The sequence below is a fragment of the Camponotus vicinus genome, unplaced genomic scaffold (genome assembly GCF_025532165.1).
Source record: "Camponotus vicinus isolate PSW18456_S1 unplaced genomic scaffold, iyCamVici1.0 SCAF_3, whole genome shotgun sequence".
In the NCBI taxonomy this organism is placed as follows: Eukaryota; Metazoa; Arthropoda; class Insecta; order Hymenoptera; family Formicidae; genus Camponotus; species Camponotus vicinus.
The window spans coordinates 14,214,808-14,230,463 of NW_028141967.1; the positions used below are offsets into that span (position 1 = coordinate 14,214,808).

A 15,656-nucleotide genomic window follows, 5' to 3' on the forward strand; every position below is an offset into this window, starting at 1 on the left:
TTTCTTATTATCCCGTAATATTTTATATTTTATTCTATAATTAATTACTTCCATAATAATTGTATATATATATATATATATATATATATATATATATATATATATATATACAATTCTATAATAATATAAAATTTAGAAACTAAAATCTCTCTTTCTGTCTGTTTCTCTTATTTAATGATATAAAGATGTAAAAATATAAAAATAATAAATTAATATATCGAGTATCTTGCCCCGTGAATCGTCCCGTATACGTCTGCTCTGTCGGAACGGCAAGAGCGCCGCTTTATCGCAATGCGCCGACGTCGAAATATTGACTCGACGATACCGCACGTTAGAGACCAGCACGTAGACAGCTCTAATACCGCCCTGAAGACATGGGGTAAGTTTTCTCTCTCCTCATCCTCGTCTTTCGTTTTGTTGGCGACTCTTCAATCAAGTGTTGCCGATTCGTTGCGCGCCTTCGAATTTATCATTAATGTTGTCCTCTTATCGGACTCTTCGATAACCGAGTCCTTCCTCGGTTTCTGATGTCCTTGATACCCCGGAAGCGCTTTGGCGCTTGTCAACCATATTGCAAAAATAAAACTGTGCTATTTAAAAATATCTGACATATCTGAATGTATAACATGTGAATAATAAATTATGTCTAAATGTATATATGAGGGTGAACATTTTTTATTTATATATTTTATTTAGATGTTTAGTAACCTATATATTTTTCTGATTATAAAATATAAATATTAAACCTTTTATAATAGAATATAAATATAAAATGTGTAGACAAAAATAAAGTTCTTCAGAAAATCTTTTTTTACTTTACAGATATAAATTAATTTCTGCTCTTATTTTCAGTAAAAAAATCGAAAACATAGGCAGAATGACGGCGATGACGCAGGAGGAAATCGTGGCCGGTGCACGAACGGTCGCTCAAGGCTTGGAAGCACTTCGAGTCGAGCATGGTGGCTTGCTACAGGGCTTGCAGGCTCAAGATGCGCCAGCTGCTCGCGACAAGGCTAGTCTGTTGTCCAAGATCATCGAAATGATCGATTTGGGCCTAGGCGAGGCGCAAGTAATGCAGGCGCTAACAAATCATCTGCAAATGGTGGAGGCGGAAAAGCAAAAACTGAGGACACAAGTGAAGAGGCTATGTCAGGAGAATGCTTGGCTCAGAGATGAACTCGCTGGTACTCAACAGAAATTGCAAGCGAGCGAACAAGCCGTAAGTATCTATGATATATCGCTTTTAATTTATTATCTACATAACACGATATCTACTGTCCCTGGGAAAACATGGAAAATCTCAAATTCTCAGGGATTTCTTTTGTACTTGGAAAAATCAGGCAATTTTTATAGAAGTCTGTTCTGATCCAGGGAATGTTTTAAAAAATTTTCTTTGATGATTTTATTCTCTCCTGTGAACAATCGACAAGTCAAATGAATTATATTTTTAAAATGTAAATGTATATTTATCTTCATAAACGTATATCTATCTCTGTTTATTTAATGTCCTAAAATATTCAATATAAATTCATTATTGTAATTTTTAGTGATAAAAAAAGTGTCTGTGAAATTGGCACGACAATCTACGAATTTAAAAAAAATACTAAGAGTTCTGATAGCACTTTTCATAGTTCTACAGTTCCTGATAAAAATTAAAAAGAGTTCCACATTCTTTATATCAAAAAATCGAAATCGAAAAAATGTGCTAACTTCGCGAATCTAGCACGACACTCTTCCATCTAAAGTACCAAAACGCGTTGAATATTATTATTTTTAGCAAGAGTTCCTGATAGTTCTGTTCAAGTTCAGCCTATATATGCAATTTCAGATCGATATTTCAAAAATTAATAATTTTTAAACAATTTTTAAGATTCTCGCCCAGCACGATATTCTCCCTCCAAAGTACTAAACCGTGTTGAAAATTATTATTTTTAATAACAGTTCTCGATAGTTCTGCTATAGTTCAGCCTATATATGCAATTTCTGACCGATATTTCAATAATTAATAATTTTTTACGAATTTTTAGTGTCCTCGACCAGCACGACACTTAGTAAAAATGTGTCGTGCTGATGATTTTCCGCAGTTTTAACGACAGTTCTCGACAGGCCTCTGTGAAGTTGGCACCTCAACTATTGGCACCGCAAGTTTTTATGCAAGTTCTGTTTGCACTCCAAATAGTTCTATAGTTCCCGATAGGTTTTAGAAATAGTTCCGGTGATTTACCTAAAAAAATAGCATTTTGAAAATATGAGGTGCTAACTTCCCGGTAGCACCGCAACTTGCGAAAAATGTCATTTAAACTGTGGAATTCTATAGTTCTCGAAGAGTTCTATAGTTCCTGATTGATTTTAACAATAGTTTTAATTGCTAAATAATTTTAAATAATTTTTTAATATGGGAGCCAGCACCTCATCATACGATAAAAATGGTCAGAACTTTTTTGTTTTTCATTTTACAGCTTCGGACCTTAATACTTATCGATAGAACTCTTTGGGTTGCAAATAGAACTGTCATTAGAATTCCAAAATTTCGAAAAAAATTTTTTTAATCTTAGCGCGGGCACCGCATATAAGAAATCTATGGGGTGCTGGCTAGTTCCTTCGTTTTTTCGACAGTTCCTGACAGTTCTCGAATAGTTCCCATCATTTTGATAGGTTTTAACAATAGTTCCGGCCTTTAAATATTTTTTAACAATTTTTTAATCTTAGCGCGGGCATCGCATATAAGAGATCTATGGGGTGCTGGCTATTTCCTCCGTTTTTTCGACAGTTCCTGACAGTTCTCGAATAGTTCCCATCGTTTTGATAGATTTTAACAATAGTTCCGGTCTTTAAATATTTTCTAACAATTTTTTAATCTTAGCGCGGGCACCGCATATAAGAGATCTATGGTGTGCTGGCTATTTCTCTCGTTTTTTCAACAGTTTCTGACAGTTCTCGAATAGTTCCCATCGTTTTGATAGGTTTTAAGAATAGGCTTTTTAAATATTTTTTAACAATTTTTTAAACTTAGCGCATAGATCTCTTATATGCGGTGCCCGCGCTAAGATTAAAAAATTGTTAAAAAATATTTAAAGGCCGGAACTATTATTAAAACCTATCAAAACGATGGGAACTATTCGAGAACTGTCAGGAACTATCGAAAAAACGAGGGAAATAGCCAGCACCCCATAGATCTCTTATATGCGGTGCCCGCGCTAAGATTAAAAAATTGTTGAAAAATATTTAAAGGCCGGAACTATTGTTAAAACCTATCAAAACGATGGGAACTATTCGAGAACTGTCAGAAACTGTTGAAAAAACGAGGAAAATAGCCAGCACTCCATAGATCTCTTATATGCGGTGCCCGCGCTAAGATTAAAAAATTGTTAAAAAATATTTAAAGGCCGGAACTATTGTTAAAACCTATCAAAATGATGGGAACTATTCGAGAACTGTCAGGAACTGTCGAAAAAACGGAAGAAATAGCCAACACCCTACAGATTTCTTATATGCGGTGCCCGCGCTAAGATTAAAAAAATTTTTTTCGAAATTTTGGAATTCTAATGACAGTTCTATTTGCACCCCAAAGAGTTCTATGGATAAGTATTAAGGTCCGAAGCTGTAAAATGAAAAACGAAAAAGTTCTGACCATTTTTATCGTATGATGAGGTGCTGGCTCCCATATTAAAAAATTATTTAAAATTATTTAGCAATTAAAACTATTGTTAAAATCAATCAGGAACTATAGAACTCTTCGAGAACTATAGAATTCCACAGTTTAAATGACATTTTTCGCAAATTGCGGTGCTATCGGGAAGTTAGCACCTCATATTTTCAAAATGCTATTTTTTTAGGTAAATCGCCGGAACTATTTCTAAAACCTATCGAGAACTATAGAATTATTTGGGGTGCAAACAGAACTTGCATAAAAACTTGCGGTGCCAATAGTTGAGGTGCCAACTTCACAGAGGCACTCGACAGTTCTATAAAAGTTCTATTCTTTGAAAACGTTTTTACGCAGAGTTCCGACCGTTTTAATATTTTTTAAACAATTTTTTATTATTATCCAGCACGACACTCTCCCTCTAAAGTACTAAGACGCGTTGAATATTATTATTTTTAGCAAGAGTTCCCGATAGTTCTGCTATAGTTCAGCCTATATATGCAATTTCTGACCGATATAATTAATAATTTTTTACGAATTTTTAATGTCCTCGACCAGCACGACACTTAGTAAAAATGTGTCGTGCTGATGATTTTCCGTAGTTTTAACGACAGTTCTCGACAGTTCTATAAAAGTTCTATTCTTTGGAAACGTTTTTACGCAGAGTTCCGACCGTTTAATATATTTTAAACAATTTTTTAGTATTATCCAGCACGACACTCTCCCTCCAAAGTACTAAACCGCGTTGAAAATTATTATTTCTAATAACAGTTCTTGATAATTCTGCTATAGTTCAGCCTATATATGCAATTTCTGACCGATTCAATAATTAATAATTTTTTATGAATTTTTTATGTCCTCGATTAGCACGACACTTAGTAAAAATGTGTCGTGCTGATGATTTTCTGTAATTACCTACCTGTAAAGTAAAAAAAAAGTTAAAAAAACCGATATATTTCTTTATCCTAATTTATTGCTAATTAGTTGCTCTATTTCCGATTTTTTGCTCCACTTTGAGCTCCAAAAACCACCCCCAGTTTACCCATATTAAGAAAGTATTATGAAATTAAGAATTAATCAGATATCTCGATTGATAACGTTTCAATGATTTTGTTGCTCGTCATTTTTAATGAATCCGATTTTATTGCTCCACGTTTGACTTAAAAAAATCGATCCGAACGAGTGGCTATGCTAGCTTGTCTACAAGAGTAAAGTATGTTAACGCAATTAGTTTTTTTAAGTCAAACGTGGAGCAATAAAATCGGATTCATCGAGAATAGAGCAAACAATTAGCAACAAATTAGGACTAAAGAAATATATCGGTTGTTTTTGTTTTTTAAATTTTTTTTAGTGACTGTGTTAACTTTAGATTAAAGTTAGCACAGCCACTATTTTTTCCGAATCGGCTGAAGCAACAAAATCGGGAATAGAACAACAAATTAGCAACAAAGGAGCCCTAAATTTATATATATAAGTTTTATTTGATTGTGCTGAAGTGGCTGTGTCAGTTTAATGGACGTAAATTTAGAAGTTCTGTGTTTTTTCTTCATATATGCAATAAATATTAGAAAACAGTTTATTTTAATTGATCATAAAACTTTTAAAAATGTAATTCGAATGGATATTAAATTTATATTGTTAAAAAATGTTAGTATGTGTGAGTGAGGAGAAGCCGATAAATGGAAAAGGCCAGGCTCAATTGATGATGCAACACTCTTTATACCACAATATAAGGTTTATTTATAGATTCTTAAAGAAAACTTAAGGGGTAATCCTACTTTGTAGGCACGAAATCAAAGATTATTTTCTAGAATTTACTGACAAAAGGCAAATCAATTTATTGAAAAAAAACTTTTTACACGTGTTTGTAGGTGTATTAAGGTACTTGAAAAAATTTTTAAAAAAATTTTTATAAACAAAATGGCGGCACAGCAGCTCCATTAAGAAAATCCATTTTTTTCACGATACCTCCGTAGGCGTACTCCTACAGGTCGCAATTTTGCATCTAGAACAAAAAACCAAGAAAATTTTTAAAATATAGCCCAATATCTAGTGAAAGACGTAGGGGTTTTTGAAAATATTGATTTAAAAAGAATGGCGTGAATTTCAAGTAAAACAATTTTTTTTTTTTTAAATTGGTCGAAAATCGGCTATAAAATCGGTTCAACTCAACCAATCAAAAAACCCCTACGTCTTTCACTAGAGAATGTTATTATGAAGTTACAGTTAAATTTTGAAGTCGATCGGTTGAGAATTGTAAGCGCTAGAGGTACGCCCAGCTCAAAAAACACAGTTTCGAGAAAAACGCGATTTAAATTTAAAGTAGTGAAATTTCACCAAAATTTTTTATTTACCTCTAATCTGCGATGCCTGCGCCGTACAATTGGCCTTCTAGATGGAGATTGTCCTGCTCTTCGTCCTTCCTTGCAGAAGTTGAGGCTCTACGGGCTTCTTTGGCCTATTCAGAGAGCGAATGCTCGGACAGCGAAATACGCGTAGCGTCGGCGTTGCAACAGAAATTATAACAATTGAGTCCGATGGTTATACCCAAGGTTCGCATAACTTGCATAATTCCAACAAATCCATCGTTGAAAGCTAATACAGCAAGATTCACTGCGATATCGAGAATAGCCTTGCCACTGGAGACACTTTTCGGCGCGAAAGACCAGACAAGCGAATTGAAGCTTTCGTTCGAGTTTTGCGTAAACCCGCCTAAACAACGTGTCAGTAGCTCATCGCTACTCAATTCCTCATACACTGGCTTGATAGCTTTAAAAACTTCCATTGGCATGGCAGGATCATGATTATACCTGCTTTTATTTCCACTGACTGCTTTGTGCAACTGCCAACCGCACCAAGAATTGGAGCCCTCTGGGCAGAAATGATGTTGAGGTTTACTGTTCGTTGAAATTTTGTGATACAACGTTGCCCAAATTGCCTTTTTCATGTCTTCGAGAGAATCACTATGCCTTCGAATAGCGAGCCCGTAATAAATTTATCAATTTATCAATTAACTTGCCTGTTAATTTTCCTTTTCCGCTGAGCCCTTTTGTCTTCTTTACTAAGTTCCTAAGCCTGTTGCCCATCCTTTTCTGTACGTGGTCTATGCATTCCTTTTTTTTGACCGTTGGATTTTGCTCGAGAATAGCCTTGAATATTTTACAGTCACCGTCTCCAATATAATTAATGTAATTGACATCATTTTTTTCATTTGCACGAGAAAACATTTCTGTTGCAGCATCGACTTCCATCTTTCCGGCAGATCCTTCGTAATTCGCCTCGCACGTTTCGCCGTGTGATTCCTTCCACTCTTCGTATTCGGCAGTACCCTCTTTATTCTTCCAATACATGCAGGCTTTGCAGAACTTACTTTTTACTACAACATCGACGACTTTGCCAGTGTGCCATCCAATTAGAGAAACAATTCCAAACAGTGAAGAAAAGCCTCGACGTCGCCAGGACCCATCGCCTGAGACTGTAATTCCATTGTTTTCACCTGCTTCTATAGACATTTCGCTCTCTCGTTTTGCAGCTGCTTTCATTGAAGTGGAGCTTACTAAGTCAGACGCCTTACCAATATGTTGAATTATCTCGTCGTAGCTTTTGTTATGAACTGGAGCTGGTAAATCCATGAATGCGCAAAACTTTTTTATGCCATTTACGCCAATGCCCAACAAACGCATTGACAATGTTAGTCGTCGATTAATTTCGTATGCTTTATTCTCAATCTTTGGGCAACTATTTATACAAACGGGGGCGCAATTATCGCAGTTTACAACGAGTTTGAAGCCCAAGCCTTGTTTACTTGATTCGGTGAATTTCACCGGTTTCTGACACGTTCTTGCACACTAATAATTCAGATAAAGCAGAAAAAATTGACGCAAAACTCACTATACGATATCCAAAAGAGCTGTCAAAATCGATTTCGTAATTATCTTTGGATAATTTAAGTTTTTTCGACGACGTGCCGATGCTCAGCTTCTTGCTCCAGCACGTATCTATTCTGCACTGTCTTGCCGCTGCTTTTCCTTCTCTTGGTGTAACTCTGACTGCCTCTTTTTCCCTTTCGAGACTGACACGGTTGATATATATATATATGTTTTTATCCATTTTCTGGTACGAATGTTTCTAAAGACACAAATAATTTCACAGAAACAATGCCGAGCACGTGTCAAGCCACGCGCACTCACGAACAGAAAGTAATCGCACTGTTGTATTTTCTAACGGTTTTTGGGAGCGTAATCTATGATTTCAGCGCCAAAATTCTAGTATTAGAGACATCTGCTGGCTAAATTTAAAAGCTATAAATTATGTCAAGTCGATATATTGACATATTACATTATCGATTGCCGAACTCGACAACGCTCAAATTACGCGCAAAACGGCGCCGTGCCTTCATTCGGAAAATCGCGTTTTTGAGCCACTTAAAGAATTCTCTACCACATAAAACCATTTTGATATCATTCTGGGATACCTAAATGAGCATTTGAGACGATAAAAAAAAATTGAAAAAAAAAATTTTACAAAGTAGGATTACCCCTTAATGACTTTTAAAAAAGCTCTATATAAAATACTTTGGTTTTTCACATGGTAACTTTCTTTTTCCTTTTTGTGTATCTAACTCTAACAAAGAGATCAGTGTGTCAAACGCAATCGTATGCGTTCCATCCAGAAAAGATAGGGATGTATGTGGGAGGAGGTCGGACGTGTCTATACGTCCATTTGATCAACGAGCGACAGAATCCATCCGTGGCAACGGCATCGACGCATATCCTGTAGAGAGAGCATTCACACATTTTTCAGCCCAACTATATAAATAATAATTGCTAGAAAACAATATTCGCGGACTAGAAAAATATGTGAGGCGCAAGTGGTTGGATCGGGAATACGCAATACGCAATCGTGCAACGGTACCACTACTAGACAATGTGACCAATCTTTAAAATTCGTACAAAGGTGCAGACTTTAAAATTTTTATATATCTCCAACAAAAAACAATGTGAAATTGTGATAAGCAAGAAAGACGAGTTATAGATACTACAAAAATTAGAGACGATAATATGATATAATGATTAGTGATAAATGATAAGATAACGGAATCAAATGAATTATAAGAGAAGGTATTTATTCATTACATGGTTTGACGCTACTTATATAACAATATAATGGATGTAAGTAATACATTGTATAATAATAATGGATGAAATATATGTGATATAGATGGATCTATATGTGATATAGATGTAAATTGAAAAGCATATTGTGTTTGTGTGTATAATTTAAAATTTTAAATTCTTACTGCGTCAAAATTGAACATAGTTGAGATTTAAAACTGTGTAAAATTGAATATAATTGAAATTTAAAATTAAGATGAAAAATTTTTAATTTGAAACTAAAACTCCCAGTTGAATTGTTCGAAGAAATGCTGTTGTACTATGATGAAACATAGCAAGATTGCTTTAATTGTATTAGATTGAAAAATAAGAATTATTGATGAGAAAGTGATATTTTGATAATTTAAAATATAACAGGGCTAGAAAAGATTAAACAAAAATAATGAATGACTTTACCAACTATACTATAGCGGCATTGAGGCAAGAGTTACGAAGAAGAGAATTATATACGGCGGGCAATAAAGCGACCCTCGCATTGAGATTAAAAAATGCTATAGAACTTGAGCAAATGAATCAGCCGAATGCTGCAGAATTTCTTGCAGATGTTGAAATATCAACTGAACAAGTCGACAGTGTAAATGAAGAGAACGCCAATTCAATAGAAAGAGAAATAGAACAATTAGCGAATGAGTCAATACAACAAGAGCTCGAATCCATGAAACAAGAACTTGATTCTATCAAACATGAAAAGGAATCGCTGCAACAAGAACTCGAATCCGTGAAACAAGAACTCGATTCTACCAAACGTGAAAAGAACTTACTGCAACAGGAACTCGAATCTGTAAAACGAGAACGTGATATAGAATTGCTGCGACGAGACTTCCAGGAGCATAATTATAGATCGATGCAACGACAAGACCAGAGTATGTCTTTATTTTCTGAGGTTCGGCCATTAACATCGAGGGTTACTTCGACAACTTCAAGAGACATGCCTCATGAATTTAATAGAAGAAATAATTGTAAGTAAAGTTGATGTGTTATTATTAAGTTATTATTAAGATGTGTTATTATTAAGTTATTATTAAGATAAAAATAAAAATGATAAAGTGAATATATCGATTATCATTAGATGACAGATTCGAAGAATCAAGACATCGAAGGACAGGATGGAGAAATCAACCGGAATATAATGAGAGAAGTTACATGAGGCGAGAAAAGCGGTACTAATACAACAAGATCAATCATCTATATATATTTCAAGCAATATATATGTCAAGAAAAATAATAAATCCTGTCTATTACATTTACATCTATAAATATAAAGCTTCTCTTGCTGATTTTCTTGTGAAACACATTTTATTTATATTTTGAACTGTATAAAATAAATTTATGAAAATATTTATTTTAAAAAAATGTTTTCTCATGTTTTTTTCCTTTTGTCAAGATTAAGAATCAAAAGATCCCGCGGAATCCTTATGGAAAATGACTTTCGGTCAAATGTTTCGAAACTTTGCAAAAAAATAGTTCTCAACATGTAGATTAAAAGTGTCCATGGACATGAAGCTGGAAAAATTCGAGATTTTCAGCTACAGCCATTCAAAGTGGTAGATTTTTGAATTTCTGCAGCATATTCCGAAGTTCGGCAACGGTAGCTTATCTTAGTTGGGTGAGGTTTTACAAAAAAGTAGTAAATACAAAAGTTTTGTAGAAACAAAAAAAAGCAAAAAAAAAAGTAACTCTGCCATTGACAGTTCCAAGCCTGTATTTAAAAAGAGGAGGATAAAATAACATATACATGTATATATTTTCAATCTGTCACACACACACACACACACACACACACACACACACACACACACACACACACACACACACACACACACACAAAATTAAGGCAGTCTACTTAGCACAAAAAATCATAAATCAAATAGTCTTGATAATTCTTATGCTTCCTACATGCCTATGTTTCTTAAACTTTGAGGACTTATAACTTTCACTTTCCCCAACGTAAAAAGCTTTTCATAGGGTGTTTTGGAAAGCTCTCGACCGCAACTATACAAATATGCAGTCCAAAAAGTGCGAAGCTCTGGCCCAAAAATCAACCTTATTGGTTCAAACTCCTTCAAAAATCTACCACTTTGGATGGCTGTAGCCGAAAATCTCGAATTTTTAGAGCTTTATGCCTATGGACACTTTTAATCTACATGTTGAGAACTATCTTTTTGCAAAGTTTCGAAACATTTGACCGAAAGCCATTTTCCATAAGGATTCCGCGGGGTCCTTTATATGTACATGTACGAATTTGTATATATAAATATACATATAAATATATTTAAAAAATATTGTAATATATATAAATATTGTAATACATATAACAAATAAAAAAAAATATATATATATGTATATATATATATATATATATATTTATATACGTATAAATATATTTAAAAGAAAAGGTACATATTTACAGAATAAATTTCAATATAAAGCCTTAATATGCTATCATCGAATGTAGAAGCCAATATATTTTGTAAAAACAATTTTATTTTTTTAATTTGAATAGAGTAATTGTGTTAGACGATCTTAAAATTTGATTTTACTATTTATAAATCATATATCAGTGTTATATATATTAACAGAATAATTATATAACTTGCACACATTAAAAGATATATATTTTATTTTAGTTATAACAACGTTTTTTAAGTTTTTTAGTTAAAATATAATGAAGGAATATAAATATATAAAATAAACTGTGTAATCTAGAAATTGGCATCTCGTTAGTATATTTTGTTTTATGAAATAAAGTATAAAATAAATTAGTGTATATAATTTTTATATACAACTAATTATTTTCTAATTTCCTATTACATAATTTTATATTCTATTATATTCCATATTTATCATTTTTCTCTCTTGTATTGTTTTTGAATTATATCACATTATGATGATTGTTTCTTTCTTTTTCACTTTCTCATTTTATGTATGATCATATAGTCACATAATAAGAAAATTGCTAGAACAGCCTGATGTGAATAATGAAAAAAATCAAAAAGTAAATAATAGGAACTTTGCAATAAATGCGTTTTGGTATCAGATACATTATGACTCCGTGAAAATGTTACACGAGCATCGTGGAACAAGAAGTCTATAAAAAAATATCTTTTTAAAGAAGATAATAAAACAAGTAAAATCACTAAATATATGAAAAATTCAGGATGTCTATTCCCTGAAAAAACATGAAAAACCGAGAATTCTTAGAAATTTCTTTTATATATATATATATATATGCAAAAATCAAGGAATTTTCATATGATTTATTAGGATTTACAGAAATTTTTAAATAAGTCTTTCTTTGATTTGGCTTTTACAGTAAGTAAAAATTTTGTAAGCACTCTCGGAAATCTGCCAATAGGTCAAGTTATGAATTATGTATTTAAAATATATTGTAAATATATATCTATCTCTCTGTTTATATATTCATTGTCTTAACAAACTATTAAAATTAGAATATACAATATAAATTTCTTTACTGCAATTGTTAGTGATAAAAAATGGAAATGTTTTTTGTTTTTTTTTTCATTTTCTTAAAAGTTACAATTTTTTTCAATACATTTTTTGAAAGCTATTCAGTTTTTTTTAGTACATTTGCAAATCTAACATTTAAAATTTAAGTGGCTCTGTGTTTTTCCTTATATGAACGAAAACAAAAATTAAAAAACGCATGCAATAAAAACTAGAAAGTTGCATCAAAAAATCTTTAAAATATTCTCTTTATCTAGAATGTAGGACAAAAATGCCGAGAATCAGGGAATTTCCAACGAAATTTTTTCACAAGATTTTAGTAGATATTCTGAATAAAAAATAAAAAAATTATAATGCAATAATAATAAAGAATTAACTATAATCTTTCATTTACGCATTTTATGATTTGTCATTTAATCCATCGTCTAAAAGATTTGCATGTATACATGGATTATAATCTACATGAAAAAGGCTTTTTCTAAAAATTATTTCAAAGCTGTTTGAACATGTTTAAAAACAACCTTCTAAACTGCTGGGGCCTATAATTTGATGTGATTTTCATAAAAAATAATTGCATTCTTAAGAGAGACTGTCTGACATTTTTCCTGCCAAATAGTAGTTCACTTATTATTTTAATTAGAAAAATCTGTTTATATTTGTAATTGTGTAATTTTGCAGGTTGCTCAGTTGGAAGAAGATAAGAGGCACTTAGACTTCATGGCCAGTATGCGGCAATATGATCCGGATCCATCGACAGAAGATGAGAACGCTAAAGATCGACCAAAGGACGATCCCGTGGTAGATCTCTTTCCGGATGATGATGCAGATGATCGTAATAGCAAATGTAGGCGAATTCCTTTAAACTTAAAGTATTGCAAAAGAGTAAAACTTAAAAATATTTTCTAAAAATAATTCTATGTTTTTGTGAAAAATTAACAATAAATATAAAGAATAATAATTTTTAAAATAATGATAATAAATAAAAAATTATTTTAAATAATAAATATATAAAATAATAAGGTCAATTGTGTAATAAAATCAATTTATTACAATTGAAATTCTTTATTAATATAATTTTTTGTTTATTTATTAATATCATTTTTTCTGCATTTATTAATATCATTTCTTCTTCATTTATTAAAATTCTTTTTATAATAATAACTTTTAATGAAAATGAAAAGTTACAAAACATCCTATTCATTAACGAAAATTTTGGTTGTCCTTTTTCAGCCATATCTCCGACTCCGCCATCGCAGTTTGCCCAACAAGTAAATGCCGGTTATGAGATACCGGCACGTCTACGCACATTGCATAATTTAGTGATTCAATATGCAAGTCAAGGCCGTTATGAAGTGGCAGTTCCTTTATGCAAACAAGCATTGGAAGACTTGGAAAAGACATCCGGTCATGATCATCCCGATGTGGCGACTATGTTGAATATCCTTGCTCTCGTATATCGAGATCAGAATAAATACAAGGAAGCCGCGAACCTCCTAAACGATGCATTAGCGATTCGAGAGAAAACATTGGGTGAGAATCATCCCGCGGTAGCAGCAACTCTGAACAATCTGGCAGTGCTGTATGGAAAACGAGGGAAATATAAAGAGGCTGAACCCCTATGCAAGCGAGCATTGGAAATCCGCGAGAAGGTGCTAGGTCGCGATCATCCTGATGTTGCGAAACAGCTAAATAATCTAGCGCTGTTGTGTCAAAATCAGGGCAAGTATGAGGAGGTGGAACGCTATTATCAACGTGCCCTCGAGATTTACGAGGCTAAGTTAGGTCCGGATGATCCGAACGTTGCTAAAACGAAAAATAATCTGGCATCTTGTTATCTGAAACAAGGGAAATACAAGGACGCCGAGGTGCTATACAAACAGGTGCTGACCAGAGCACACGAAAGAGAATTCGGCGCCATCGATGGCGATAACAAGCCAATCTGGCAGGTACTGCGAGAACGTACTGTGTGAATTAGTATCACATAGTCTAAACTGCAAATAAAAGCTTTATTTTTTAAAGTCTTTCAAGAAGATAGAAACGGTAACTAAAAGTTCCTAAAATTGAATAAAAACAAAGAAAATAATTATTTATAATTTATTTATTGAGTGATATCCTCTCTCTCTTCAAAACGATTCCTTTCATATTTTTACAATAATGATTATAACTCATTTTTTTAAAGTTTCTCCGGAAGAGAGCTAAACATTAACTAAAAATTCTTAAAATTAAGTGAAAACGAAAATAGTTATAATTTATTCATTATAATATCACTTGAAACAATTCTTTTCATACTCTTACAATTATGATTATAGCGTTATGATTATAGCGTTTAAAATTTAAAATTTTACCGCTAGTTGCATTTGAGACAAATACATCTGAAAACTTTTATTTGCATACATATCTTCAATAATTTTAAATAAATAGCTAATATATGAGAAGTTGTAACAAAAATACTTTAAATAGTAATATTTGTATCATAGTTATTAATTTATGAGCGTTATTCGAATTAAGAAAGTTAATAATCGAAAAGAGAAGAATAGAATAAAATACTTTTATATGTACGGGATTTTTTAAATTGTAATGCAGAAGAAAAAAAAGATAAACAAAATAGATAAACAACATTACTTAAATTTTCTACCGTTTTATATTATTTGATTGAATAAACATTAAAATATTATTCCTTATTTTGTACATTGGAAGAAAGAAAAGAAAAAGAAATTATTTATTATGAATTGTATATTAGAAATAAATTCTTTATAGATATAAATATAAATATAGATAGAAATATTTAATAGAAAAATATTCAAAATATGTATTGAAATATCAAATTTATTGACAAAATTATAATACAAATACACTTTAGCATAATTAGATATTTTTCCTTAATTATCAAAAATATTGAGATTCCAGCAATAATAAGAAAATGTAAATTGAAAACTATTGGGGAAATTTAAAAAAAATTAATATAATACGTCTTATATTTTTAGTTTAATTGTATATTCTCTTATATATAAATTAGCATACATTAGGTATTTATAATTTGAAAATTTTATTTTATTATATATATACTTGTTTATATATCAGAAAATTAATTCTTGTAGAATTTGGATACATTTTATTAAAAAATATATTCAAATTATATAAATTTGTATTGTAAATAATCAGATGTATGTGTGTATGTGTTCAATTCAACATAACTTCTAAGAAATCTGAACAAAATCTGAAAGTTGTCGCAAAATTTTTTTAGAATCACCATAATAATATTTATTTCTTTATATTGCCACGCAATAAATAATGATGGTTATCATTAATTTGTTATCTCGCGCTATATTAAAAAAAAGATTATCATAATATTATTACAATATATAATATTA

At 31.8% G+C, this 15,656-nt stretch overlaps 2 protein-coding genes and 1 pseudogene across 9 annotated transcripts in view; 2 read left to right on the plus strand and 1 right to left on the minus strand.

The window, feature by feature from the left end:
• The window catches only part of Klc (kinesin light chain), a 39,916-nt gene that overhangs the window by 12,825 nt on the left and 11,435 nt on the right, over positions 1-15,656 (plus strand). For 5 of the 6 annotated variants that reach the window (XM_083093191.1, XM_083093195.1, XM_083093189.1 and 2 more), the window contains exons 2-4: positions 853-1,219; positions 12,964-13,129; positions 13,516-14,231. In XM_083093191.1, the coding sequence (XP_082949317.1) occupies positions 853-1,219; positions 12,964-13,129; positions 13,516-14,231 (1,249 nt within the window). Of the gene's footprint in view, positions 1-225; positions 380-852; positions 1,220-12,963; positions 13,130-13,515; positions 14,232-15,656 lie in introns of those variants that run through there. The other variant, XM_083093194.1, reaches the window with a different exon arrangement.
• On the minus strand, positions 5,471-7,858 carry LOC145968588 (uncharacterized; annotated as a pseudogene). Its single transcript, XR_014437791.1, has 2 exons — positions 6,001-7,858; positions 5,471-5,651 (listed from the first exon to the last, which is right to left on the minus strand). The product of XR_014437791.1 is annotated as an uncharacterized LOC145968588 (transcript).
• Positions 5,777-10,459, plus strand: LOC145968589 (uncharacterized). Of its 2 annotated transcripts, XM_083094163.1 has the most exons (3): positions 5,777-8,817; positions 9,231-9,779; positions 9,890-10,459. In XM_083094163.1, the coding sequence occupies exons 2-3, from the start codon at positions 9,329-9,331 to the stop codon at positions 9,985-9,987; spliced, it is 549 nt and encodes a 182-aa protein (XP_082950289.1). In that variant the 5' UTR covers positions 5,777-8,817; positions 9,231-9,328; the 3' UTR covers positions 9,988-10,459. The 2 variants fall into 2 exon arrangements, with proteins under 2 accessions (XP_082950289.1, XP_082950287.1); XM_083094161.1 differs by lacking the exon at positions 5,777-8,817 and having other exon boundaries at positions 8,899-9,779.